The 27,500-nt window shown below is 36.9% G+C and overlaps 1 protein-coding gene across 4 annotated transcripts in view; it reads right to left on the reverse strand.

Moving 5' to 3' along the window:
- Positions 1 to 27,500, reverse strand: part of LOC135200688 (neprilysin-like) — a 42,345-nt gene that overhangs the window by 6,286 nt on the left and 8,559 nt on the right. For 3 of the 4 annotated variants that reach the window (XM_064229308.1, XM_064229298.1, XM_064229304.1), the window contains exons 3-19: positions 26,208 to 26,444; positions 25,634 to 25,758; positions 24,772 to 24,849; positions 23,903 to 24,064; positions 23,490 to 23,573; positions 21,725 to 21,927; positions 16,719 to 16,919; positions 15,514 to 15,612; positions 14,858 to 14,999; positions 14,100 to 14,193; positions 13,013 to 13,039; positions 9,778 to 9,874; positions 8,563 to 8,739; positions 8,035 to 8,141; positions 7,823 to 7,881; positions 7,049 to 7,097; positions 4,799 to 4,866 (exon numbers count right to left, since the gene is read on the reverse strand). In XM_064229308.1, the coding sequence (XP_064085378.1) occupies positions 4,799 to 4,866; positions 7,049 to 7,097; positions 7,823 to 7,881; positions 8,035 to 8,141; positions 8,563 to 8,739; positions 9,778 to 9,874; positions 13,013 to 13,039; positions 14,100 to 14,193; positions 14,858 to 14,999; positions 15,514 to 15,612; positions 16,719 to 16,919; positions 21,725 to 21,927; positions 23,490 to 23,573; positions 23,903 to 24,064; positions 24,772 to 24,849; positions 25,634 to 25,758; positions 26,208 to 26,444 (2,009 nt within the window). The remainder of the gene's footprint in view (positions 1 to 4,798; positions 4,867 to 7,048; positions 7,098 to 7,822; positions 7,882 to 8,034; positions 8,142 to 8,562; positions 8,740 to 9,777; positions 9,875 to 13,012; positions 13,040 to 14,099; positions 14,194 to 14,857; positions 15,000 to 15,513; positions 15,613 to 16,718; positions 16,920 to 21,724; positions 21,928 to 23,489; positions 23,574 to 23,902; positions 24,065 to 24,771; positions 24,850 to 25,633; positions 25,759 to 26,207; positions 26,445 to 27,500) is intronic. The other variant, XM_064229315.1, reaches the window with a different exon arrangement.

The following is a 27,500-nucleotide window of genomic DNA, read 5'->3' on the forward strand; positions in this document are numbered from 1 at the left end:
CCGCTGCTTCTTGGTTGAAAGGAGGTTATAGGTCCTGAAAATCCTTTAATTCGTATTGCGTTCATTTCTGATTGCATTTAGCATCGCTTTTGTTTTTTGAAATTACCCGAAGATATTAGAGGGCTTTTATTGTCAGTCTTATTTGCTTACTGACAGAATTTCTACGCATTTGTTAGTCATCTGTTGGGTCTATTTCTATAACAGGAGGTTCGTTTGTTTGTTTGTTTGCATGGTGTTTTTACGTTGCATGGAACCAGAATGGTTATTCAACAACGGGACCAATGGCTTTACGTGACTTCCAAACCAAGTCGAGAGTGAACTTCTATCACCAGAAATACACATTTCTCACAACTCAATGGAATGCCCGAGAATCGAACTCGCGGCCACCAAGGTGTCAGGCCAAGACCATACCGATCACGCCACTGAGGTCAATTTCATGGAGATGACGCCGCCTCCACGTGTCCTGTAGTCAGGCAGTACGCTCATTATCGGATATGAGAGGCGACGCCCCTTAAACAATGTCGTCAGCCGACTGTTTCCAGACTAATTATACCGCGGACAATAATTCCCTTTTGTGATGCGTCTCGGAAGCATGTCCAACTGTAATCAACTTCAATACTCTAGTGGTTACAGAAACCCACAAGGTCACTAAGTCTAACTTGTTTACTTGTAGGTATTTACATAGTAAACAAGTTATACTCGATAATCTTGCGTGGTTTCTTTTTCCATCTTCTGAAGAAAACTTTTTGGTTCAATCTACTATGAGATTCAGGGCTTCTGTAACACGGTTTTTTGGCAATAACTTTTTTAGCTATGCATTTCACAGATATAACGCTGATTCAGAATACATATTATATCTACACATAAATTTTGACTGTATTCTGCATTACGTAGGTTGAATAAATTTGCTACTTTTAATGTAAAAGTGACCTTTTTTGAAGACGGGCCAACTTACTCAGAGATAAGGTTTCGAACGCACTCGTTACGTAACTTATGACAGCATTTCTTCCCTCTTTCTCGATGGATGATTGGCTATACGTAACGAAGGCTATCTCTGGCAACAATGACAAAAATTTAAATACAAGCAAAGCAGTACACCTTTATGAACTCTGAATCTTCTCCACTGATAATTGTCATAATGAACAAACCAACAAAATATGTTAATAAATACAAAAACACTTCGATTATTAGTCTAACTCCCAAAATAAGTGTCCTAAGAAATTATAATCTACTTTATAGGTCACAATCAGATTGACAAGATGTAGGGAATAGTTGGTAATTTTCAAAGACATAGTAGACAAGCTTGATTTGATAACTGCTGTATCCAATGTCAAGCAATTTTATTTAGCGGCTATCTACCTATTTACGAAAAAAAAAAAAAAAAATAGACGGTACCGTATTTTAGCTTTAAACCTCCACCAATAATTATCGTCAGAATGATGACTTCATGAGGCTCTACCCACTTTGGCCTCGTTATAATTCAGGATAACAATGAAGGCTATCATGGACATTGTTTGTTGTATTAGAAAATCTAACTTCTGGCTATAAAAACTCATTTCTAGAGTAGTTGTAAGAAGTGCTAAATGATCCTCAGGGATCCCAGCAGTTGGCCTAAACTTTTAATTCATGTATATTGCTGCTATTACTAATTTTGCGGCACTACTGGTACAGTAGTATTACTACGCTAGCACAGATACCCCACCCACATCTATGTATCGTTCCGCCATTCATAAAGTCTTTATATCCAACATGGTCGTACAGACTAAAGAAGAAGAAAAAAAATTATATCGGATGATCCGTTGGTCTGCTGGAGATTTTAGCACATATAAGCTTGTATTTACTTTGGATAAAAATCTTATTTTAACAAAAATAGTTAGATAAAGACTGTTTACATACAATCTCTCTCTTTCCCTCTCTCTTGGTGGCATAGTGAGTAGTTAATGGAAATGTTCAAAATCCTGAATGACATTACAAGTATTATAATCACGTTACGCTAAATACAAATCACCCCATAAACATTGGATTTAAACTAGAAATCATTGGCCATGGCGTCGGCCATAGATATAAAAGCCTAGATGCCGCATCAGCCGGCCGGACATACGTCATCAAGTCCACCATCTTGGCGCGGTAATTCAAACAATGCAGCAGGCTGCAGTATATGACGTTTTTTCGCCACTATTCGCTTAATATTGCACGGATTTTGCTTGTCTGATGGTTTGTTGCAAAGCTTACATAATTCCCTACAAGGATCTAATAAAATAAAGTTGTTCCTTATTGTTTGAAAGTTAACAACACAATGACTTTGTTTTAGCAGGTAGGGGGAAGGGGGCCTAGTTGTACACAAATGTTAATATTTACCCATAAATATTGCTGTAAACAATAATTTGAAATGCTGTGATAAGACAGATTACTAAAGTAGGCCTACAGCTATGGATCTGTGCAACTTAAGTAAAATCTTTGTCTCTCGAAGTGCTCTGTTAAAAAATCCCCCAATACAATTTTTGGCACAGGCCTACAAGTTTAAGTCATAAAACTGTAGGGTTGAGCCTAAAATAAACTACAGTAGGCCCTAGAATAACTAGGATTTCTGTGTTATCTAGCCTTTGCATCTCTGTCTGCTCCTTTGAGCCTGGGGAGGGTGGGGGTTCTTCCAATTTTTTGAACGGGATGCTCCTCAGTGAATTCTGACCTCTAGACCTAGCTTTGGAAAATTTAGGGGGTATCAAGAGATCTCGTCTAGTGGCAAAAGTGACCTATATCTAGACCTAATTTTATATGGCGAAATAATTATATAGAACTTAAATTTTTCACAAAACTACCTTTAATTTGCTCAGACTAGGATATATCATTATGGCAAGCATTAACAGTTCAATATAGCTCATCTCTAGACCTGTGTTGTCAAGGACCCAAATTATTATACCTTATTTGGGATAAGGGCCTGGGCCATCTCTATACTTCTACCCTTCCAGAAGGGGACCCATCAATAGACCAAAATTGCCAAAATGAGCCAATTCTGACAAGCAACCCTGTATACCCGGTCATAGTAACATCCCCCCCCCCCAACCGAGCCTTTCAGCCTAGGCCACAATCATAAGGCCAGTCTGATTTTTTTCAGCTAACTGTTCATTGGTTTGGTCACACATGTATAAATTTCAAGCTAGGGGTGACCTTATGGGTCATTAAGCCTATACTTTGAAGTAACAACTCTCAAAATGTATTGCACAATGATTTATTTTCGTGATATTTGTTCTTACATTGAATGTATATATAACATTTATTGTACATCTGTGCATTTATTTATAGATATTCCCAGCAGTTTAAACAAGTTTTATTTTCATTGCTGTTTCCAACAGCTTAATGATACTACATTGTAATGACAATCTATATGCATTGATATGAAATTAGCAGGCTATATCAAAACATCAACAAAAACTCATTATGTGCCTTGCTTGGCCATTTAGTTCTTATTACAAGGACCAGATTAACACTTTTATATTACATAGCTATAATGCAGTGAAAGAAATCTAGAAACATCAAATTAGTGTCCAACATACACGTTTTACCCTAATGACCTAATGGCCCTTAAACAATATTGTTTGAACCATTTTTTTCGTAGGCTGTCTTATCACAGCATTTCAAATTATTGTTTACAGCAATAGTTATGGGTAAATATTAACATTTGTGTACAACTAGCCCCCTTCCCCTTACCTGCTAAAACAAAGTCATTGTAAGTTAATTTTCAAACAATAAGGAACAACTTTACTTTATTAGATCCTTGTAGGGAATTATGTAAGCTTTGTAACGAGCCATCAAACAAGAAAATCCGTGCAATATTAAGCGAATAGTGACGAAAAAAAGTCATATACTGCAGCCAGCTGCATTGTTTGAATTACCGCGCCAAGATGGCGGGCCTGATGACGTACGCCAGCCTATTCAGCTAGCAGCCGATGCGGCATCTAGGCTTTTATATCTGTGGCGTCGGCTAGATCATTTTTACTCTATAAAAATTAAAACTATCCGGTTTAGGTTATTGATAAAGCTGACAAAATTTGTGTGTAGTTGTAAAATATACATATGTCAACTTTCAGCTACCTCCGATGCTTTGATAAGGAGCAAAATCCAAAAAACCGTGTCACAAAGGCCCTGAATTTCATAGTAGTGGTTCTTAACCTCTCTCTCTCTCTTTCTCTCTCTCTCGTTCTCCCGCCCAGGTAACCACACACACAAACACCCCCCACCCGCCCCAAATCATAAGCTGATAATAATTAATCCTGGTATTTCCGTAGCCATAAATATCAGTCCGAGGGTGCCGCCAGATAACCTAAAATCAATTGATCAATCAATCAGCCCCCTAGCAATTCTGCAATTGGATCCCCAAAAATTCAAGCGAGGATGTTTTTATTTTTGAACTTATTACGAGAAAGGAAATGAAATTCTGTGGGAAAACTGTTGCCTGGAATTTCTTATTTTCACAGTGAATATATACATCAGTCTTACGCACGCACACACACACACACACACACACACACACACACACACACACACACACATATATATAATATATATATATATATATATATATATATATACTATATATATTATATATATATATAGAATCTATTGGTCATTCTTGACCATACAAATGTAAATGTACTAGCCACAAAATGTCTTACCTTACGACCAGCTATTTACCAACCAACTCCTCTCTCTCTCTCTCTCTCTCTCTCTCTCTCTCTCTCTCTCTCTCTCTCTCCTGAATGTCCGTGAAAAAACGATATCTTCTTCTCCCATTACTCACCATTGTTGTCGAATCCATGAGTTATCTCGTGTCCGATGATTGCACCGACGCCGCCGTAGTTCAGAGCTCTGTAAAGAAGATGAGGAAGAAGATGAAGTTGAAGATGAAGATGAAGAAGAATAGGCGTTCATGATCACAGACTCAAGAGGCGTCCTCGCGGCTTTTTCCGTCCGTCCGCACTTTTCTGTCCGCCCTCGGATCTTACAAAACTTACTGAGGCCAGAGGGCTGCTAATTAGTATGTAAATCATCCAGCCTCCCGTCATCAAACGTACTAAATTGCAGCGCGCTAGCCTCAGTAGTTTTTAGTTTATTTAAAGGTTAAGATTTGTCATAATCGTGTGCATTATTACTTAAGATTCTGGCGGCTGTAGACTCGTCATTACTGTAGGAAGAGAGTTCCAACGCTACTTGGTTTTTTAATGTCATTCATGTAAACAGGCGGCGTGACTGACGCAGATATACTGCAAGTCACGAGGAAAAAATAAAACAAAAGCCGATTATGATTCGAGAAGCGTGCTGTGCAACCTATAGAGAGTCAGAGGTATATACCGTCTGTAGCGAAGAAGGAAGGGCATGCAGTCCAAACATTGCCAATGTTGTGTTTTATTTATTTATTAACTTTTTTTTTTAAGCTTGGTATTCTGTTTTTATATTCGGGCGGGAATGGGAACATGTATATCATAAACATACCCATTCTCAGTTTCTTAGGTATTTATTAACCTTATTATTGCAAACTTACGCATATCCACGTATAGAGTTTTTGTAGGTATACGCATATCTTTTCCACATACGCATGTATAGACATTTATACATTACAAATAAACATGACTACACACAGATGTACTATATATAATATATATAAATAAACACATATATATATATATAAACATATATATATATATATATATATATATATATATATATATATATATATATATATATATATATATATATATGTAAACATATACACTATATACACATATATATACATATATATATATACACACACACACACACACACACACACATATATATATATATATATATACATATACATATATATATACATTACAATGATTACACAAATACTCTATATACCTACACATATTACACATATACATGCATACATACACACATACATACACATATTGAGCGCGTATGATATACAGAGCCATGTATTTAGTCTATACACATACACACATAAAGAACTAATGAAATTAACGACAAGGGCGGTTTTAAGCCAATCATTGGACCCCTTATCTCTATTCTAAGAGGAATAAAGCGCTGCCGAAAACACGAAAGGAAGAAGGATTAAGTATTATACCTTATATTATTATGCATATACTATATCAACAAAAAATTCCCACTTGGAAAATCATTTTTTAATATTAGACTTAAAAATTAAGGCGTGATCTGACCTCCAGCTTACTTGGGAGCACATTCTAAAATATACGGTTAAATAGAGCAGAATTTCAACAACGAAAATTAAAATAAGTACGCTATATTTATTTAGAAATAATGTTTCTGTACTGTTTAACATGCATATTATTTATTTTTTACATTTTCGTTCAGATAAAATCATAAAAATCCTATCCTAAAATTCCTGTATCTTTAACTCGACGCGAAACAACTTTTTTCAGACCTGTTTATAGGCTTTTCCATCGACCTTTCCTACCTCCCCAACAAGAACAACAACAGCAACAACAACATCATCATCATCATCATCAACAACAACAACAAAGTAGTTTGTAGGCTTACTCCCAGAGTAAGCGAAAATCGTCTTAATTTCTATAATTTTCTAACTATACTCTGTTTTTTTCCATCTGTCCATCTGCCTGTGGTGTTTTCGCATGGTAACACTGCGTCCCAGGCTGTAAATAGTTACGCTTTGTGTAAGTTTTAGGTAAATAAAAGAATATCTGGGTGTACATTTGCAACTGAAAAGTGTTTTAATAATTTACACTATGCGAATTACACCGTTAAGATTCGAAATAGGATATTATTTAAAGCCCGAGATGCATTGTTACCATGCGCAAACACCACAGGCGGATGGACAGATGGAAAAAAACAGAGTATAGGTCCAGTAATTCCTAGTAGTAGAATGTATAAGCACACACCTTGAAGTAACCGAGACGTGTGACACAAAGGAAACAAAAGAAAGTCATTAATGCATATCAATACATATTAATATGCATTCATACTTATCATGCATCATGTATATAACGGATACAGAAGTAATTTTACTTACGCCATGCCGCCGTGGAAGAACTGGGGCTGCAGGATTCCTCCGGGAATGACTGAAAAAAAAAAAAAAAACCTTGTTAAACGAACGTTGCTGGAAAACAAAAACATTGATAAAGAAACATTACTAGAAAGCAAAAACATTGACAAACGAATATTGCTGGAAATAAGAAAACACTGATAAATAAACATTGCTGGTAAACAAAAACATTGATAAAGAAACATTGCTGGATCTAAGAACACAAGGATGCAGTAAGAAACTTGTGCGTGATAAATATAATCACTTGAATATACATCTTGCAGTGGGTATGGAATAATTCTGGAAGGAGCACAGATGAACACGCATATATATATATATATATATATATATATATATATATATATATATATATATATATATATATAATATTATATATATATATATATATATATATATATATATATATATATATATGTGTGTGTATATATATATATATATATATACAACAAAACAAAGTCCATGAAGGAAAGAAGAACAACGGAGAATTGCAGGGCCTTTCGACTTTTGTCCTTTACTTAGCAGAACTCGGCCGTTTCTCTTTCCTTCGTTGAATTTGTCTTTATTTATATAATTCATCACGTTCCATATTTTTGTGATTCAGTTATGCATTTGTAGATACGTATGCTCTTTTAATCACACACGCACGTGCACACACACACACACATATATATGTGAGTGTGTATGCATATATGTATGTGTGTGTGTTTTATCATCAGTTACAGCTGAATTATGTATACTTACTTATGGCATTTGTCTGCGTGGAGTAAAAGGCATTGATTTCCAAAGGTCCAGTTGGCCACCTGTAAAACGAGAGAGAGAGAGAGAGATTTAAACTGATTGTCAGGGTGGATTTTTCACTTTTTATTTCATTTATCAAAAGGAGATATCTTACGGATAGAACATTATCTTCATTTGCCACCAAATAAAAGAAAAAAAGAATATAGGTGACCCACCTTGTCCTCGAGGGGGTGGAACTGAGTTTGACCAGCGACCTGTATCCGTGCCACCTCAGGAGGGCCACGACGTTGCCGAAATGGTCGGTGTCGGACACTTCGGGTAGCTGTTATTCGAACAGAAGGGAGCGCGAATTATCTCCTTTGTAATACTACTACTACTAACTGCCAATAACTACTATTACTAGAATTATTATTATTGTTATTGTAGTTTCAAACGAAAAAGATACATTTGATATGAAATTCTACAGACACACGAGAAAGGTTGAATTCTATAAATACACGGTGCCGTATGGCTATGAGGTACAATTTATAGGTCAACACATGCGTGAGCAACGTTCAAATCGTGTCTTGTAAAACTGTAAAGCTGTATACAGTTGGTTAACCAAGTGTCACATGAGACATGCTTTAGAATTCTGGACATGTGCAGTATTACAAATGATGTTTCTCATGGTCACCTTTTTCGTTAAAATGATTTCGAAACCATTCTCAAAACATCCCACGAGAAAACGGCTCGCATTTCCTTACCCCCTGCATGTGTTCGTTCATTGCCTCGTCGTCCAATAAATAGTCCGGATAACCGACAAAATGAACCATCTCGTCCAGCTTCCGGATGGCTTTCTCAGTCGTCTCGTTGGACATCCACGTCGCCGATCTCAGCATGTTCCTGAAGGCCTCCGTTACGTGCTCCACGAGCTTGTTGGCCTAAGGAGATAGAGAATTCAATGAACGACTACACTCGGTTTTTTTTCCATCTGTCCACCTGCCTGTGGTGTTTGCGTATGGTAACACTGCGTCCCGGGCTTTAGATAGTTACATTCAGCTTACATTCAACAATAATAATAATATCCCATTTCGATTATTAACGGTGTAATTCGCAAACAGTAAATTATTAAAACACTTTTCAGTTGCATATGTACACCCAGATATCCTTTTATTTACCTAAAACTTACACAGCATAACTATCTAAAGCCCGGGACGTAGTGCTACCATACGCAAACACCACAGGCGGGTGGACAGATGGAAAAAAAAACAGAGTATATGTCTAAGGCGAAAGAGAATTCAATGAACGACTAGGTCTAAGGAGAAAGAGAATTCAGAAAGAGATTGCAATGAACGACTATGCTTAAGAAGACAGCGTATTCAATGAACGACTAGGCCCAAGGAGACAGAGTACTGGGTGAAGGACTAGGTCTAAAAAGAAAGAGAACTCAGTGAACGACTAGGTCTAAGGAGAAAGAATTCAATGAACGACTAGGTGTAAGGAGACAGAGAATTCAGTGAACGAAAAGGTCTAAAGAGAAAGAGAATTAAATGAACAATTAGGTCTAAAGAGAAAGAGAATTCAATGAACGACTAAGTCTAAGGAGACAGAGAATTCAATGAACGACTAGGTCTAAGGAGACCGAGAATTCAATGAACACACGCACATACACACACTTAGACCACATTCACACCCTTATAAGCCATTGTGCTTCTGTTGACATAAACAATGAATTAAGTACTACGTAATTCATTCGACTATATTGGGCCCCACCCAAGGAGGGAGTAAGAGCTACATAGGCCTAGGGTTGAGCTAGAAACTTCATCTCAAAAGATTTGATTAGAAGGTTAACCTAACGTCCTCTAGAAAGGCATAAGGCAAATGAATGTGTGTATATATTTATATATATATATATATATATATATATATATATATATATATATTATATATATATATATATAATTTGAAGGCATACTTACATCTCCGGTCACATTCTCGATAGAGTGTTTCTTGAAGAACATTTGGCCAATGGCCATCGGTAGGAGAATCCGAACCTTCGTGACGCAGTCATACCATCTTAATAAACACAGAAATTATATAAATAAATATATCAATAGCCCTGGTTCGACTGGAATAACAAGACTTATTCTTGTATTTCTTTCGTGACTTAGAACTAGACTGAATTTAATTTTTAAAAAAACATTTTTAATAAAAGAAACGTCACTTGAGATAATGACGTTGAGAGCAAGTATGAATTAGTCGATAAATAATATGAGATAGTTTGAAACCAAAAGGAAAATAGTATTTTAGAGAAATTTCAAACTGAAGTGGTTGGTAAGTAATGCCAAATTGCAGTTTGGTATGTACTAAAGTTCCCTTATTTTTCTATTGATTCCCTTTTTTTTTGTAGAAGAAAGATCATGTCATAAATGCCTATTATTACGTGATCTCTCCTCCACAGGGAAGGGAATCATTCGAAAACTGGGGAAAAGTTTTATAAAAGTCTAACTGACCTTGAATATTTGGGTATTAATAAGAAACAGTTGATAATAAGTTAAAGAAATAGTTAACAGATGATTTGAAAAATCGTTTACGATAAGTTTGAAGTAATCCCTAATCAATCTTAAGTATCTGATGAGTGAGCTGAAATATTTCATCAGAGTTAAAAGTGACACTTGAGTGACAATAGAGCAAAGCAAATATACGTTTATCCAAAGTTGAAATAATTTTATTTAAAGAAATTCGCTTTCGTCGTCATATCATCTTCCATAAGTTTTTAATTTTTCAAAAGCTTGACGGTTGTTCGGGGGAAGGGGGTATATTGCAATATGTAATGATGTAACCTACATAACTTAACCTAAGCCGATATAACCTGGTGAAAGTTTAGCATCCTTACTTACCCAGTGGCTCAAATACATATATTTATATGTACATGTATACATAAATATATACAGTATATACATATCGTCAATTTTCCTACCTAATAATTGAGAGACGAATCATCATACAAAACATGAAAGCAATGAAATTTATCGAATGTTTAATTATGTTGAAAATAAGTACCAAAACCCCATGCAAACACACAAACATGCAAAAACACAAACGTGAGCACAAACATAGCAAACAAATTTGATTCGTGAGTCAACCTGCTGGATTATATGAACACAATTCATTTTAGCGATATGGAATTCCCTCTTACCCTTGTTTCCCTTTATCTGTTAGTGTTTCGCTGCTGTATGACAATTTACACCAAATATATATATATATATATATATATATATATATATATATATATATATATATATATTTATTATATATATATATATATATATATATATATATATATATATATATATACGTATATCTAAAGGAGTCTCCAAACTTATACATGACCAAAGTTTAACTGAAATGTTATTTCCCACAGTTGCCGTCTTTCATTCGAAAGAGATAAAAAAAAAATGCATCGGTTTGTTCTCGCTGACTTTCAGTTGCGGTGGAAACTGGGGCTTTTCCAATGAATAAAAATGAGTTTGGTTGTGGTCATATAAACATATATACGCGGTCTCCGTTTTCTGTTAATTTGGACGCGGTGACAATGACATGGTTTCCGTTTTCTGTTAATTGAGATACAGTGAAGACTACTTCGTTTTCTATTAGTTTTTTACACGCATCAATTTGCGTGTGGCAAAGACGTTATCTTTTGTGTGCGTGTGTTTTTTTTATTCTTGTTAATTTTATTCTCCGAGACGATGGTTGGAAGGAAGGAGTGATGTATTTTTACTCAAGATTTTCTTCATTTTTTTTTACTGGAGAAAAACCAGAACTCCCGAAACATCGTAACCTCTTGGCGTAAATGTTTACCAAAATTCAGAGCAAACAACTGAAATATATTCTGTAATAGTGCAACATAGTAGTGAGGAAGCCAAGGGCAATACAGAAACTGTCACACAGAAACATGAAAAGATAAGGCATAAGGCACCAGCGGGTCCAGGAAAAATATCATGGAGGAGAACCTTTATATTTATATATATATATATATATATATATATATAATATATATATATATATCATATATATATATAAGTAGAAATTAAGAAATGGACAGTAATCGCCTGTTCTATCAGGAGATACCGAATCCATTATTATTAGCAAGACTATCATTATTATTATTATTATATTATTATTATTATTATTATTATTATTATTATTATTATTATTATTATTATTATTATTATGTTCTCAAAATTGTATTATTATCCCTATTATAGATTTTTTAATTTTTTCCCCAATTTCATATCTCTCCATTTATGCTATTATTATCTAAATCTTCAATATTATTATAATGTCATGTTCATGGGAGGTAGGGGCACGTGTCTAGGAGACTCCATAACCACCCCCCTACCGGGAGCCCCCACCCTCCGGGGACCCCCACCCTGGATCTGCTAGTGGAATGAAGGCGAGGAAGTAACGTTACAATGTGGTAAATAAGACACTTAGCTCCCAAAGGCAGGATGAAGATGATGTTTTTTTTAGTTGTAAATAAATAAATTTAAAAAAATCTAGTCGCAATAAACTTCAGATAATGAATACATACCAATTACTGACATTATGATTAACATTATCAAAGACGATGCATTCTTTTGGGATTACCTTGAAGCCGACGACATTACCCAACAAGATTTGACAGAATAGCTGAAATATAACAGACTAAACTAGGCGTGATCTGACCTCCAGCTTACTCAGGGAGCACGTGCTAAAATCTACGGCCAAATAGCGTGTTGTTCCACCAACGAAAATTAAAATAAATGCGCTGTGTTTGATTATAAATGATTTTTCTGTACTGTTTTACATGCACATTATTTATTTTTCTACATTTTCATTCTAATAGATAAATCATAAATATCCTATCCTTAAATTCCTGTATCTCTAACACCTTTTTTCAGACCTTTTTAGACTTTTCCATAGACATTTCCTACACACCCGACAAGAACAACAACAGCAAAAAACATCATCAACAACAACAATAACAACAACAAACTAGTTTGTTGTCTTACTCCCCGAATAAGCGAAAATTCAAGTTATCATGGAAATGTGAGTAAAATCATCTTCGTTCTGCCTTTGAGAAAAATATTTGCGTGGATATGAGAACCATTCCCGTGATTCACTTCTGTGAGCTCACAAACACATAAACACACACACAAACACGCAACTTACGGCCGTAAGGATGTGCGACCAAATTCCCTAGAATTATAGAGGAATTTCTTTATAATACCTTAGAATGAAAGACGCTATTTAAATAAACAGCAGATTTGGATATTATATTCCTTGTGACGTTTTGTTTAGTATTTAAGAAGCGTCCTGCATTTGAAAGAAACTTATTTTAGCGGGGCGAAACCTGAGTTGCGTTCTAAGGCATGCGTCACAGTATCTCTACATTAACATTTAATTTGCGCATTCTGATAAATTTATATCAAGCATCACCTTATGGGTAAGGTGATGATTGATATAGACTGATCAGGTTCATTGTGCAAGTTAGATGTTAAAGTGGTAAAAATACTGAGACATATTCCTCAGAACGCAACTCAGGTTTCGCCCCGCTAAAATAAGTTTCTTTCAAATCCAGGACGCTTCTTAAAAATGAAACGAAACGTCGTGAGGAATAATAGCATAGCATTACCAAGAAAAGCGAGGTCATGTGCGTACGTACATATATATGTATACACAAATACATATATATATATATATATATATAATATATATACATATATATATACATATATATATATATATATATATATATATATATATATATATATATATATATATATATATATATATATATATATGTATGTTCGTTTAACTCAAGATTCAGTGGCAAGATTTAAAGGCACAAACAAGGAGAATTATTATTATTATTATTGTTATTATTATTATTATTGATTGCCATGACAATAAAGAATGTTCTTACTCCATTTGCAGTTTGTAATTATACCGATTCCAAATTATATTCTATCCTGTGCTGAATGTATTGAAAAGATTAGAACACAGAATTTAGGCGCTGGGACCTATGGAGTCAATCAGCGCTGAAATGGAAAACCTCAAAGCAGTTGCTCCATGAATCAACTGTCAAGATAGGTTGGAAAGTAAGATGGAAGTAAGAGAATATGAACGGAGGTAAAGTAAAGGGAATGCAAAGGGTTGCAGTTAGAGATGAAAGGGACGCTTTATAGAACCTTATGGAATGTCTACAGTGCACCGTATCAGGAGCTGAATGGATGATGGAAAAAAAATGATAACTCACCACAGAGGAGTTTCGTAACTCCTGTAAATATCTCTCAGGGTCACCGAGGTCTCGTCTGCCATGGAATAAACTACCTGGTACAGCAGGTAGTTGGCTGGAAGTAGTGAATGCGTTGATAATAGAATAGGTAATTATGGCATGTGGGGAATTCTCTCTCTCTCTCTCTCTCTCTCTCTCTCGCTCTCTCTCTCTCTCTCTCTCTCTCTCTCTCTCTCTCTCTCCATTTCTGTGTATCTATCTGTATGTCTACCTCTCTTTTTTGCTAGTATATATGTATATATGTGTGTATACATAAATATGTATGTATGTACGTATCTATATATATTTCAAGTATAAAAGGCCCACTATTAAAACACTCTGGTTTAAAACTAAGGGCTATATTTCGGTGGACTAACTTCCTCCCTTATCAAGTAAGGGTGGAATATAGTCAATAGCTTTAACCCAGAGTGTTTTAATGGGCCTTTTATACTTGAGACGTATCCTGATTTAACAGAAGAACTTTATATATATATATATATAGATATATATATATATATATATATATTATATATATATATATATCTCCTTTAATATCTGGAAACTGAATAACTATCTGGACTGTTCTCATACCCTGACCAGGATTCGTGCTCATTAGTTTTGAGGGCCATTTGAAATTAAAGAACGCTGCTTAATGACGGCCCTTCCACCCCGCCCCCCCCCCCCCAAAAAAAAATCAAACACGCTTATTAGACCTGATAAGTAGTCGGGGATTAACCTACCAATCGTCCTGGTAGTCGTCTTGTTCAGAAGAGTCGTGAGGTTCCCGAAGTACCAAGGGTCGTGGACTACGATGACGTCATCGTTGGTCACCGTGGTGTTGGTGCCGTTGAACAGATGCTTGAAATAGAGCAGCCAGTCGATCTGTGCGATAAAAAAAACAAGTAAAAAATACGCCGAAGAACGTTGCCAGACGCATGACTATGGCACAATTTATCCTTAGATAAAATTAAAAAAACTGTAGAGGCTAGAGGGCTGCAATTTGGTATGTTTGATGATTGGAGGGTGGATGAGCAACATACCAGTTTGCAGCCTTCTAGCCTCAGTACATTTTAAGATCTGAGGGCGGACAGAAAAATACATCTCTTATTCTCATAACTAATCTCCTCTTTCTGTATTTCCTATTACCATCTGTTCCTTCTTTCGAATGAACACCATCTTCTTTTGGAAGCTTGAATTTCGAGTTAATGGCCTTTTGGGCTTGTTCCATATGAATAGGATCATTTTCTGAGTAATAATAATAATTATAATAATAACCTGCCTCTCGGACGGTAAAAGGTTAGGCAGGAAACACAAGTGAAGGAAGAGAATTCGAAATTATGGCAGTAGAGAGAGAGAGAGAGAGAGAGAGAGAGAGAGAGTTCTAAAACAGACTGACCTTGAATGATGAATTGGGGTGATTTGTAAGCTTACTCAGCTCTCTCACAGTCATGGGGTTGTAATCGACCCATGGATCCTCTTTAGTTTCCTCACTGATCTGAAAATAATAATAATAATAATAATAATAATAATAATAATAATAATAATAATAATAATAATAATAATAATAGAGGACTGCATCAACATCGAGAACACAGCACTGGGGCAATATCTGAAAACCAGTGAAGGCGAGTGGCTCAAGAGTGCATGGGAAGAAGGACTGATAAAAAGTAGACGAAGACCCAGGATTTATACAGAGACAGGAGAGTGACAAACAGAACAGAGGAATGGCACAACAAACCAATGCACGGAGAGAACATGAGACAGACTACTCTTAGATTTAACTGGTTCCTGTGGCTAAACAATACCAAAGACAGAGATGTAAAGATTTCTTCTGGGTCTCCATACAAATGACCAAGAAGAAGAAAGATAAAGAGAAGTTTATCTCTAGGGCAAACAATGCTGTCATTTATGCTATCTTTACTGTTGGGTATTCGTGTTAATCAAAATATATTGTAATAAGTCATTTCTACTCTAAACCTCATACTAGGAGTTTGTCTTCTTTCCAGTTTCAGCCTCTGGAAAACGTCCATTGCTTCTGACGCTCACAGAGCTCTTAACCTGAACAGTTCCACAGTGAAATTTAATACTTCCTCTAACCCAGATTTCTTATCAATTCCGGATTAGGATTCCCTGGCCAGTTTCCTGGTGAAAATCCACTCTGCTTTTGACAGACATGGAAAATCCAACTCTCCCAGTCTGTCCTCGTAAATTTATTTCCTTGTTATCATCGAACTTATATTTGATCAAGTTAAGGGCATTCACAGCGAAACTGGACACTTCCACATCTTTAAAAAACCTTGGCTAGTTCCACAGTGAAATTGACCAGTTCCACATCCTTAAGAAACCTTGACCAGTTCCACAGTGAAATTGACCAGTTCCACACCCTTAAGAAACCTTGGCTAGTTCCACAGTGAAAATGGCCAGTTCCACATCCTTAAGAAACCTTGGCTAGTTCCACAGTGAAATTGGCCGGTTACACATCCTTAAGAAACCTTGGCTAGTTCCACAGTCAAATTGCCCAGTTCCACACCCATTCAAAAAATTCCAAGGTTCTTGCTTTAGCCAGTTCCACATCCCTTAGGAAACACCAAAAGTTCTTACCTTGGCTAGTTCCACAGTGAAATTCCACATTGCGTCAGAATCCATCAAGGCTTGTTGTAATGCATACGTGTTATCTACTTCCCCCTTCGCACTTAGCATTGCTTCCACGGTTTTCAGGATGAAGGAAATGTGGTTTGCCCTCTGTGACAGCGTAGCGTTAATCAGACTTCCGGCTGGTATCGGCAGAAGACCTTGCATCAGCTAGGAGAGAAGAATGAGCGATGGATGGGAACTGATAGAAAACGGAATATTCGTCAAGGAACTGCGACTTTCTTGGAGGATTGTACTCGTTTCACATCGCTAATAGAAATTTTGAGAAGTATAAAGGGTACATAGCTTTAGGGACAATAGTTATCTAATAAATTTTCTTTGTGATGATTCTTTAAATCTACCTAGTAATAAGAATAAATGACTGATCGTTAAAATATAGTGGAATTAATGTAAATGAACGTTAGGAGAGTCTTTTATTAGACAATAGTCTCTTTTTGTCAATGCAAGACTATCTTTCGAATGAACTTCAAAAAAATATAGTCGCTCTTTTTTCTTTATATGTGGTACCCCTTTAGTTGCCACTTCCCATCTGCTCTCTATCATGTCTTGCAATTCTCCCCCCTATTTCCTTATTCCCATCCTATCGAGCTTCACTTTTTCAATCTTCCTTACTTTATTTTCTTGTTTCCTATTACCTTCTGTTACTTCTTTCGAACAAATACCATATCCTTTGGAAGCCTGGATTTCAAGTCAATGACTCCTGTGGTGGGCTTGTTCTATATGAAATATGAATAGGGTTCAACTTCAGAATAATAATAACAATATTAAAAGCCACAGTAGCGTTAATACTATATATATATTATATATATATATATATATATATATATATATTGTAGAAAGTTAAAAATGACTAGGAGAGATTTTCGGATACTGCTTTTAATGTCAATATTATAGCTTCGTTACGGAGGTTTCTTAGCTCAATAATAATAATAATAATAATAATAATAATAATAATAATAATAATAATAATAATAAAATGTGGCGCCGTGGAGGAGTGGGTTAGGTCGTCAATGGACTTAAGTCAAGTTAAGCAACATTGTGGCTGGTCAGTCGTTGGATGGGTGAAGATCCTTGGGAAAGGATCTTTACCATAATTTCCTCAGTCTACTCAGCTGTAAATGAGTACCTATCCCTGATGGGGTAGGGTCCAGCTATGGGTTAAATAGCAAAACTCAGCAATGATGGAAAGAAATGAAGGAATAAACGACAACGACGTAAATGGAACCTCTGGCAAAAGAGGAGCTTCGTCCGGCAACCAGGTATTCAACCCAATTGAAGGGGAAGACGGTCAGGTACTTGGAGGTCGTCATCCAGCAACTGATCACCACAACGACAGTAATCAACAGCCTGAGATTGGAGCTACAGAAGCAAACAAAGGAAGAAATGGAACAAGAGAAGAAAAGTAAGGAAATATGGAGATGCTACATCAGAAGCAACCCGACGGAGAGAGGATATAGAAGAAGATTGGTCAACATCTGGAATGAGAGGAATAACACCCCCCAAACAGAGCAGAGGCTGGCAGACCAAGTAAGGAACATAAAGAAAAAGAACTGGCTCTCCCCAACAGAAAGAGAAGAACTGGAAAGGGAAATGTCACACGACAACGAATTACACGAAGACGAACTGAGAGACGATGCCACAGAAGACGACAGGGAGGATGAGGTATCAAACAATGACACACGAAGGAACACTGACGAAGTAACAGAGAGGACGGAATGGTTAGAAAAGATTAGACAATGGATGGAGCCAGATACAGAGAGAACAAAGATCCCCTCCATGAAAGCCTACAACACCAAGAAATTAAGGGAGAAAACAAGTGAGGTCAATAAAATAATGGGCATAATACACACCACCAGTATCACAGAAACAAATAACTTGGCATATGCAGGAGCAAGATTAGTAGCAGAACTGATCGGGATTCGAACACCAACACCACCAGCACAACCAACCAACAGAAACCAAAACAGCAACCTTCTTGAAAAGGCGCCTGGAAAAGCAAATCATGGTGATGAGATCTGACTTGAGTAAACTGAAAGAGATGACAGAAAAAAGGCTAAGAAGCAAGAAAAACAAGGGAGGAACTCAAACGAGAAATACAAAGTACAAGAGAGGGGACAAACAACACAATAGAAGATGTAAACAGAGGCTTAAGGCCAAAGCACACAAGATCCAACGGTACATGAACAGGAATAAGGGATACCAACAGAACAAACTATTCGGAACCAACCAGAAAAGACTATACAGCCAACTAAGAGGGGAAGACAACCACCCAGAAATTCCTGAAGCCGAACCAAGTAAGAGACTCTGGGAAAACATATGGAGCAATCCGGTATCACACAACAAACATGCAACATGGCTCCAGGAAGTCAAGGAAGAAGAAACAGGGAGAATAAAACAAAGATTCACAGAGATCACGACAGACACAGTCAGACACCAACTAAAGAAAATGACCAAACTGGAAAGCCCCAAGTCCCGATGAAGTCCAAGGATACTGGCTCAAAAAACTTCAAGGCCCTACACCCACGGATAGCAGAACAACTCCAGCATTGTATCTCAAATCACCATGCACCCAAATGGATGACCACAGGAAGAACATCCTTAGTATAAAAAGACAAGAGTAAGGGAAATATAGCCAGTAACTACAGGCCTATCACCTGCCTACCAATAATGTGGAAGTTACTAACAGTATCATCAGTGAAAGGCTATACAACTACCTAGAGGAGACAAACACCATCCCCCACCAACAGAAAGGCTGCAGAAGGAAGTGTAGGGGCACAAAAGACCAGCTCCTGATAGACAAAATGGTAATGAAGAACAGTAGGAGAAGGAAAACCAACTTAAGCATGGCATGGATAGACTATAAGAAAGCCTTCGACATGATACCACACACATGGCTAATAGAATGCCTGAAAATATATGGGGCAGAGGAAAACACCATCAGCTTCTTCAAAAATACAATGCGCAACTGGAATACAATACTTACAAGCTCTGGAATAAGACTAGCAGAGGTTAATATCAGGAGAGGGATCTTCCAGGGCGACTCACTGTCCCCACTACTCTTCGTAGTAGCCATGATCCCATGACAAAAGTACTACAGAAGATGGATGCCGGGTACCAACTCAAGAAAAGAGGCAACAGAATCAACCATCTGATGTTCATGGACGACATCAAGCTGTATGGTAAGAGCATCAAGGAAATAGATACCCTAATCCAGACTGTAAGGATTGTATCTGGGGACATCAGGATAGAGTTTGGAATAGAAAAATGCGCCTTAGCCAATATACAAAAAGGCAAAGTAACGAGAACTGAAGGGATAAAGCTACCAGATGGGAGCAACATCAAACACATAGATGAGACGGCATACAAATACCTGGGAATAATGGAAGGAGGGAATATAAAACACCAAGAGATGAAGGACACGATCAGGAAAGAATATATGCAGAGACTCAAGGCGATACTCAAGTCAAACTCAACGCCGGAAATATGATAAAAGCCATAAACACATGGGCAGTGCCAGTAATCAGATACAGCACAGGAATAGTGGAATGGACGAAGGCAGAACTCCGCAGCATAGATCAGAAAATCAGGAAACATATGACAATACACAAAGCACTACACCCAAGAGCAAATACGGACAGACTATACATAACACGAAAGGAAGGAGGGAGAGGACTACTAAGTATAGAGGACTGCGTCAATATCGAGAACAGAGCACTGGGGCAATATCTGAAAACCAGTGAAGACGAGTGGCTAAAGAGTGCATGGGAAGAAGGACTAATAAAAGTAGACGAAGACCCAGAAATACAGAGACAGGAGAATGACAGACAGAACAGAGGACTGGCACATCAAACCAATGCACGGACAATACATGAGACAGACTAAAGAAGTAGCCAGCGATGACAATTGGCAATGGCTACAGAGGGGAGAGCTAAAGAAGGAAACTGAAGGAATGATAACAGCGGCACAAGATCAGGCCCTAAGAACCAGATATGTTCAAAGAACGATAGACGGAAATAACATCTCTCCCATATGTAGGAAGTGCAATACGAAAAATGAAACCATAAACCACATAGCAAGCGAATGCCCGGCACTTGCACAGAACCAGTACAAAAAGAGGCATGATTCAGTGGCAAAAGCCCTCCACTGGAGCCTGTGCAAGAAACATCAGCTACCTTGCAGTAATAAGTGGTACGAGCACCAACCTGAGGGAGTGATAGAAAACGATCAGGCAAAGATCCTCTGGGACTATGGTATCAGAACGGATAGGGTGATACGTGCAAACAGACCAGACGTGACGTTGATTGACAAAGTCAAGAAAAAAGTATCACTCATTGATGTCGCAATACCATGGGACACCAGAGTTGAAGAGAAAGAGAGAGGGAAAAAAATGGATAAGTATCAAGATCTGAAAATAGAAATAAGAAGGATATGGGATATGCCCGTGGAAATCGTACCCATAATCATAGGAGCACTAGGCACGATCCCAAGATCCCTGAAAAGGAATCTAGAAAAACTAGAGGCTGAAGTAGTTCCAGGACTCATGCAGAAGAGTTGTGATCCTAGAAACGGCACACTTAGTAAGAAAAGTGATGGACTCCTAAGGAGGCAGGATGCAACCCGGAACCCCACACTATAAATACCACCCAGTCGAATTGGAGGACTGTGATAGAGAGAGAGAAAAAAATAAATAAATAATAATAATAATAATAATTTGGGCATTTGAAGAAAATGGGTATACAAAAAAGACAAATCTAACAGGAATCTGCATTAGACACGAAAAGAGTTCCGAATACCCGCTGGAGACGATCTGCTCGCGCGCGTTCAAAACAAAAACCTATCGATTCTGGAGCCTTCTGGATAGGAATACTCAAGGCCAATGAGAATACTCAGCAGAAGAAAGATCACCGGATGCTTACGATAAAGAAAGTCTAGAACGTGGCACCACCACCACTTACATTGATGGCGTTGTAGGAGGAGTTGGTCAGCTCCGGAGAGATGGTGAGGGCGACGATGGTCTGCCCTCCGGCTCGGCGCATCCAGGCCAGCGCCTCTTCCAGGCGGAAGTCCTTCGGCCGCCATGTTTGCTCGATCATCGGAAGACCGCCCATCTCGTCTAGGAGGTAAAGGAGCGGGCTTAGACCAACGGCGCTCCACTGATCTGTTGGAGGGTTGGAGTTTTATTATTATTACTATTATTATTGTTGTATTTAGGAAGCAGACTCTCTATCAAGCATAGTTTACTAAAAGTAATGGCTACTTCAGCAGCGTTATATTTTGACTCTGTGTTTGATCATGACCTCTATAGGCGCTCTACTAGCCAGTCTAAGTAGCACGGAAAATAGAGAATAATCTCTACAAGTGTAACGCTACTGAAGTAGCCATTACTGTTAATAAAGTATTATTATTATCATTATTATTATTTGGGAAAAACTCTCACTCGCGAGGGTACATGCAATGTTCTAAGAGGTCCAGAATGCTAAAAAAATATTACGAGTTCGTGTATAATTTAAAAACCCCTTTACAAAGCTTTCGAAGCCTTCCCTGGCTTCATCTTCAGTCCAAATGAAACTTTTTAAATTATACACGAACTCGCAACATTTTTTTATTATTGTGGATCTCTTAGAACATTATTATTATTATTATTATTGCTCTGAAGATGAACCCCACAGGGGGCCACTGACTTGAAATTCAAGCTTCCAAAGAATATTATTGGTGTTCATTGCGAAGAAGTAAGATGAGGTCCAGGGAAATGCAGAGAGAGAGATCTTATTTATTTAAAAAAAATAATAAATGAACAAATTAACTATTAAGGGCAGAATAGTTTTCTGAAGACTTTACTCTTTAAGCTTAGGACTGCGTATTCGGGAGTCTTATATATCTGGAAACAAGTTATCTGACTTTCTTTATCAAACACATGTTAATTCCTTGTCAAAGTTAAGTGAGTGGTATTACGAGGAAAACTGCGTGGGGCTACTCACTGTTCGCATATTTCATTTGCTAATTATTTTACGGTTGAGATAAACATGCTATATTTCATTAGAAATAATTGTTCTATACTTTATTTCTTACATGTTCATTCTAATAAATAAATCATAAATGTCCTATCCTAAAATTCCTGTATCTTGTTAGGCTCTTCCATAGACCTTGCCTACTCACCCCCCCCCACCAACAACAACAACAACAAAGTAATTTGTAGGCTTACTCCCCAAGTAAGCGACAAGATTGCTTTCAAGCAATAAGTACCTTGATTACTTTTGGTCGACGGAAATAGGTAGCAATTTTCACGTACGAAAGATTATCTCCATATTCACTAATATTTCTGTCACAGGCACAACGTCTTCTATGCTTTATAGAATCACGTGACATTATATATATACCTTATATTCCAAACTGGTATTTAGTATCCTTTAGTCAATGATTGTCTTAAGGTACAGTCACTCATATAAGTTCATACATGTCTCCGGGGATAAAGCTGAATTCCACCCAACCCCTTTCTGGACAACGGGTCTGTATAGTGACGTAAGACGGGCACACACCGGAAACTTTCTACAGCAGAGTTAGGGAGTTGAACATCTGGCCAGTTTCGCACTCCCAGACACCTGTCATCCAGAAAGGGGTGAAATGGGAATCCCACTCAAACACCTGGAAACATCCATGAACTTATATGAGTGACTGTACTCCTCACTGCTGCTTGCTTAATAACCTCACTCAGGTACTTACTGTCGTCAATGCAGGCCTTGTACACAGTACGGGCTGCCATCACGGGAAGTGACTCTTCCTCCGTGGGTGGTTCCTCCATGATACCTGGAAATGATGTTGATGGATTGATGAATTCAAGTACTTGCACACACACAGAGAGACTCAGTCACACACACACACACACACACACACACACACACACACACATATATATATATATATATATATATATATATATATATACTATATTTTTTTATAGCTGTCTATCATATTAAGGGATGTCCCCCTCTGGGATATACAAACAGTCTTATATCAAATATTGGTCACAGAGGCCCACTTTCTCTGATAACAATATATATTAATATATATATATATATATATAATATATATATATATATATATATATATATATAAAATAAGGAAAAAGAGCTTACTCTTGACTTCGTAAAGCGTCGTTTCGTCGAGGAGGTCCAAGACGGACCATTTGTGCATCGATTCGGGGACCGGGTGGGTGGCGTACCATCCTCCGCAGGCGAACTGGACGAAGTTGTCACAGGGCTCCGAGGTCTCGTCCAGGGACTCCAGGATCGCTCCGGCTTCCAGGAGGAAGAAGAAGAAGACGAAGAAGAAGATGGAGCAGAGGAGGAGGAGAAGGTAACATTTTAGTTTCAACTATTTAATTCATCGGTTTTTTTATAGTTATTAAAGTCATAATTATAATTGCTAATGTGTTGACGTTCGTTGCCTTGTCGTGGCCATAAAGATGTCTCATGTTATTGTCAATATTGTTAATAGTTCCATTAGAAGAAATTGCTCTGTACTGCTTAACATGCACATTATTTACTTTTAACATTTTCATCCTAATCAATAAAGCGTAAATATCCTATCCTGAAATTCCTGTATCTTTAACTCAGCAGAAAGCATCTTTTCAGACCCTTTTAAGCTCCTACATAGGGCTTTCCTACACCACCTAACTAGGACAACAACAGCAAAGCAGTTCATAGGCTTACTCCCCGAGTAAGGGAAAGTAGTAATTAATTTCCAATTGATTAATGCAATTTACTCTGTCTAATAATAGTATCCTGATCAGTTTATCATTACAGTACAGATGGTCATACTCGCTACTTAAGCTATCATGAGACGGATGCTATGATATTCATAATTATTATTATCAAAATGAACCTATGCTATCATGAGACGGATGCTATGATATTATTATTATTATTTTATTATTATTATTATTATTATTATTATTATTATTATTATTAATATTTAAAATGAAACCTGGGGGCCTCCCACTAACCTGCTCTGACGCAATCTCGGGTCTGACACGATTCCGATTCATTCATGTACAGACCTCCTGAAACGATATTGGTATAGCCTGCGAAAGATACCTTATCTATAGTCATTACCTTAGTTATTAGTATTTCGGCATATGTCAAAAGCGCCCATGTAAACTATTCTGTAGTTGATGAGTTAATGTATGGGTAAATGATAAAAGTGTAATGGGAAATGATAAAAAGAAAATGATAAGTAAATGACAAAACTGTATTAGGAAATGATAAAAATGATAAGTAAATGATGAAAATGATGAGTAAGTGATAAAACTGTATTAGGAAATGATAAGTAAATGATAAAACTATATTAGGAAATGATAAAAACGATAAGTAAATGATACAACGATGTATAGTAAGCAAATAATAGAACGATATATTACTGATAATATATTACTCTATTGTAGATGATGAGTCAAGATATAACTAGTAAATGATAAAATAGTGTGTAAGTGCATAATAAAATGATATATTAGTGAGTGATAAAATTATATATATAAGTAAATAATATACCAGCAAGTGATAAAATGATATATAAGTAAAGGATGAAATAATATGTAAAGAAATGTTGAAATACGTAGAAAACTAAATAAAAAAACAAGTAATCAATTAACAGATTAAACTTCCCAAAAATACAAGAGCATGCAAATAAAATCAATACATAAACTAAAATCGAGCGGTGAAATCCATGATTCGTTTGCCATTGAGAAACGGGAGAATTTAAATCTAACTTCCATTGGACAGAGTAACTAAGCCTCGATTCATATCAGAGAAAAACAGATACTTTACTTTCCGTATCAACAAATGACTCTCTAGAAAAAATGTGGTTACCTCTTCCTTCCAGCACAACCATACCAGCTGCCAGAGCAATGATGATGATTAGTAGTATAGAACCTCCCATCAGCAGTATCTTCTCACAGCCGGTCCGGGTTCTGCAGTTGACTGGAGAGGTACCTCTGTTAAATGAGAAAGTAACATCTATGTAAAACTGTAAGCGGTAACGAAACTACATTTCTCAAGCTAAGTCATAAGCCACGCCCACATGCGAGGTAGTTCAGTTGCCAAATGTTGCCATTCAGGTGGCTAATTGTGCGGCCGTCAGAAGCCTGTTCTAAAGTTTGTGATGCAATGTCATCTTGGGTTGGCTTGTCTTAGTTGAAAATGTTGGTACTATATTTATTGATCAGTTTACTCTTAGAAATAGTTACCAGTATCAGAAGGTGAAAAAATGAAGGTAGAAAACTATGTTGTACCTGTATAACTGAAGTGCATTTATGAGCACAGCTTGATCCTTTGTGAATAGGTTAAGTGTAGTTTTGGAACTTTCAGTGCAGTGGATTCAGATAGCCAAGGAGAAGAAGAAGAAGTAAGAGAGAATTGCAAGAGACTTTTCAGAGCAACTTACTTTTGCTGGTCACTCTGAGAGATGAACGAATCCGCGTTGATGGACCCTTCGACCGAAGATTTCTGGTTCCTCCCATTTCCGTCGTACACCTGGATGCTATTATTATTCAGATGCCCAGGGATGCGGCTTCTGTCCTGGGATTGCCTCGCCTGGTTTGCTAGAAATTCCGAGTTGATTTCTTCAACTGCCGCTGGACCTAAGTATCCACCACCCTCGGTTCGCAGATGGGATAATGGCCTGATGACAGAAGTGGGTATAATTGTAGAGTGATGTATACCACTAGATAAAGATGACATCTCTGTTCACTGGAGCAGTTACGATACCTGTGTACTCGCTGGAGGAAACGAAACGATTAAGAACGTTCTGTTTGATGTAGGAGAAAAGAATATTTGGGATATTTGGCCCTCATCTTCAGGACCGAGAAGGGTAAAGTCGTGTATTTGTCAGTTTCTGCCTTGTGTCAAGTACAAAAACAGAGCAATTCTCTTTACACACACACACCACCCACACAACCCACACCAAACACACACACACGACACACACATATATATATGATATATATATATAATATAAATATATATGTATATATATATATATATATATATATATATATATATATATATATATATACACATATACATGATATGTAGTATATATATATATATATATATATATATATACATATACATGATATGTATATATATATATATATATATATATATATATATATATATATATATATATGTGTGTGTGTGTGTGTGTGTGTGTGTGTGTGTATGTGTAGTATTCCATATCTTCATTTTATACGTGGACCCAATTTAACTACAACGCCTTGGAACTATGTTTTCCACCATTTCATCTTTAAAAAATAAGAAAAAATGTACTGAATATGTTGTCATCTACAAAAATCTTCAAGAATTCAACGAGGATGTTAATCTCTGAAGATGAATCCTCCAGAGTCTGATGCAGAGTTTACCAGCTGAGGAAGAATTCTCCAAGACTTGACGAAGACATTACCAGCTGAAGTGAGATCCTCCAGAAACTATAGTGAGAACGTTACCAGCTGTAAAAAGAATCCTTTGGAATCAAAAGACGCTGTAAATGATGGTGAAGTTTTCTGAGCTGTGAAAATATTCGTTTACTCACTTATCATCATCCAAATAGCGGAAATTCGACCTTGCAAGACGTACGCAATCTGAGAGGTGTATTATTATTATTATTGTTAAGAAATTCACAGTTCCGTGAAAACAAATTGTTTAAAAAATATCCACAATTGTATATAAAAATATATTT

Source organism: Macrobrachium nipponense, chromosome 23 (genome assembly GCF_015104395.2).
Source record: "Macrobrachium nipponense isolate FS-2020 chromosome 23, ASM1510439v2, whole genome shotgun sequence".
Lineage (NCBI taxonomy): Eukaryota > Metazoa > Arthropoda > Malacostraca > Decapoda > Palaemonidae > Macrobrachium > Macrobrachium nipponense.